The sequence below is a fragment of the Sinocyclocheilus rhinocerous genome, unplaced genomic scaffold (assembly GCF_001515625.1).
Source record: "Sinocyclocheilus rhinocerous isolate Xijiao unplaced genomic scaffold, SAMN03320098_v1.1 scaffold1198, whole genome shotgun sequence".
NCBI lineage: Eukaryota > Metazoa > Chordata > Actinopteri > Cypriniformes > Cyprinidae > Sinocyclocheilus > Sinocyclocheilus rhinocerous.
In genome coordinates, this window is record NW_015649585.1 from 164,569 (window position 1) to 167,602 (window position 3,034).

General features: G+C 34.8%; 1 protein-coding gene across 5 annotated transcripts in view; it reads left to right on the forward strand.

Moving 5' to 3' along the window:
- Nucleotides 1-3,034, forward strand: part of kansl3 (KAT8 regulatory NSL complex subunit 3) — a 35,719-nt gene that overhangs the window by 17,723 nt on the left and 14,962 nt on the right. For 4 of the 5 annotated variants that reach the window (XR_001636639.1, XM_016515680.1, XM_016515679.1 and 1 more), the window contains exons 13-15: nt 166-354; nt 1,535-1,691; nt 2,183-2,260. Coding sequence is in view for 4 of the 5 variants with exons in the window: in XM_016515680.1 (XP_016371166.1) it covers nt 166-354; nt 1,535-1,691; nt 2,183-2,260 (424 nt within the window). In the remaining variant the exon portion in view is untranslated. The remainder of the gene's footprint in view (nt 1-165; nt 355-1,534; nt 1,692-2,182; nt 2,261-3,034) is intronic. The other variant, XM_016515681.1, reaches the window with a different exon arrangement.

The window sequence follows — 3,034 nt, forward strand, 5'->3', positions numbered from 1 at the left end:
ACTTCTCAAATCATTTCATGTGTCATTCAGAGTGAAAATAAAGGCCAGAACCAGCTAAAGTCTGTTTTAGGGAAAGCTGAATTTAAACGTTCGCTCTGATATGTGATCTGTCTTGTGTGTCCTCTATAGTCTTTAGCCATAATCTTTTTTCCCCTTTGTTTTCAGGATGAGATAGTTGATTTTCTGACAGGAGTTTTGACCCGTGCTGAGAGCCATGGCCACGGCTCTGGTGAAACTCGAGATTTGGATGCAGAGAAGAAGAAAAAACCACGTCGTGAGCTGCCCTTTGACCTTGAGAGGTCACGACCCTCTTCACCTGCTGTGAGGGTACCTATCTCCCCATCTGGGTCAGAGGTAAGAATATTATTTGGAAAACAAATGTTGGATACACCAGGAGATATGTGTAAGCTTTGTCAGCTTTATCTTCAACTACATAAAAAAAACTTCTATTCTGTTCTATTCAGCTTTATTTTTCTCAAACTCCATTTCATTTATTTCCCCAAATTCCATTTTTTTTCTTTACTTTTTCTGGATTCTGTTTTAATGGTTAAATTAAATTGTAGTAGTCAAAAAGAATGTCTAATTAATTGAAAAAAAAGCCTTAAAGTAATAATAATAATAATGATTATTATTATTATTAGATTATTATTTTTTTTTGATAGAAGTGTACAGCTCTACTTCTGATTTATTCATCCAAAATTCGCCAATCTCTGGTATAAGGATTCCATTTTTTTTCTGTACTTTTTCTGGATTCTGTTTTAATGGTTAAATTAAATTGTAGTAGTCAAAAAGAATGTCTAATTAATTGGAAAAAAAGCACTTGTACAATTAAAAAATGTATTGCAAGTTTAATAAATAATACACTTGTAGGGTCCTGTGAAAAATGTTTTTTTTCTTTTTTTCTTCTAAATTCTATTTTCTTTTTTTCCCCAAATTCCATGTTTTCCATTTATTTTTGGATTCTGTTTTAATGGTTTAATTAAATTGTAATAATCAAAAAGTATGTTTAATTGAATTCATAAAGCCTTTCTTAGACTTCTCTGGATTTATGATTTTAAACAAATGTATTATCATAAACAGTGGTCAAATGAAGACATAAAACATGAACAATTTGATCTTTTAATATGTAATCAAATACAAATCTTACAAGTTATTTTATTTTTTGGCAAAGTGTTCCAGAACAGAGATTTACTCTTTAAATTAAAACATTGAAGAAAAAAAATTGATTTTTCCTTAAAGTAATAATAATAATAATGATTATTATTATTATTAGATTATTATTTTTTTTTGATAGAAGTGTACAGCTCTACTTCTGATTTATTCATCCAAAATTCGCCAATCTCTGGTATAAGGTGAGAATTCAGTGTTTCTCTCTGCTTTTTCCACATCACGGAATTCATAGGGCCCTAAAAAACTCTAGTAACCACATAGTAACATGCCTAAAACCAATCAGAACATGTACTTTTAGTTAATATAAAGAGGCAGTGGATCATGTGAAGTAATTCAGACCTCTGCAATAATGTTTTCCCTGCAGGATATGTCCAGTGTCTGCAGCAGTCCTACAACCAGTCCCAAACCCAAGATGGTCGGACTTTCTCCAGCTCAGAAATCCAGTCTCATTACTGCCACACAGCTGCTGAAGACCCACATGCAGCGCTCAGGAACTGTGCTCACACACAAGCAAGCACAAGGTGTGTAAACACACAGATTCAGCCCCAGAACCCCACACACAGGATGCATTTTTGTATGTGCTGTTATTTGTGGTGCTAAAGTTGTTTTTGCCTGGTGGGATACAAATGCGTGAAATATATGACTGGCAACCAATTTTATACATAACTCATAACAAAACCGGTAGTAATGTGTCTCTTGTCCCCTGCCTTTAGCTCTATTTTTGTTTTTGAACGCAGTGTGTATCTGCATAACTGAGTCATGTTTACGCCTGATGGGCCTCTTTTAACCCTGAGCTGTTCTGCTGATGCCTGTGCATGTTAAATGATAAAGGCTACGCAGTTTACAGTTGAAAAGCTAACGTTAACCCTCTGGGATTTACAGTCACATCCTCCCTGTATTGAGGAGAATCTCAGATCCCATCAAGCAGTAATGTTGTGTGTGATTCCTGTCTTTTCTATCCCCTCTATATTCCTTCTTCACTCTCTCCATCTTTGTCTTCCGTTTGCTACAGCTCAGTTCGCTGCTTTTATGAAACACAATATGCTGGTGAAGAAAAGCATTCCTCCTGGCAGCCCATCATGTCTCTTTGGTGAGTATCTATCAATCTCTTTTTCCTTCTGTCGTCCATCAGTCTGCCCCTTTCATCTGTCCTTCTCTACTAAAAATGGTTTGTCTTGTCTGTGTCACATACGTTACTTTTACTGTTTCACCAGCTTGTGTTTGCTAAAGGCACTAACAATAGTGAATGCTTAAAGTAATGACTGCTTGCAAACTTACGTTCTTCTTGGCAGAATGCATCTTAAATCAGTGGGAGAGGGTAAAAAAAAAAACTCTAGACATAGTTTTTTGGTTATTTTCCCTAACAGAACAGGTGCATTGCTTGGCTTTTGACCCTTCAAAACTTTTAAAGTAGTATTTGACTGATAAATTGCATAGGCCTATTTATTTTTCTTAAACAGTGTCTATTTAAACTAAGTGCAAATATTGTATTGTATTGTTGGAAGAAGCTATTTACACTTACTCCGCCCACCAACTAGTGATTGGGCTAGTCAACACTAAAAAAGACGATTATCTAACAACGGCACCAGTGGTGTAGGTGGTAAAGCGCGTACCGCAGTCTTTTTGACGCGATCGACCCGAGTTCAAATCTGCCTTTTGCCAAACTTTTTTTTCGAAACCTTTTCAAATCTCATATCACTTCGGAAAGGCATTTATTTTCAATAAAAAAGAAGGAAATAATCGAAAAGTTAAGTACAAATAAAATAAAGAATCAGGTAGGATTTAATAATTTGAATTAAAATTATCATTTACACTCAATACGTTATTATTGCATACTGTTTTATAATGTACTACAATACTGAAG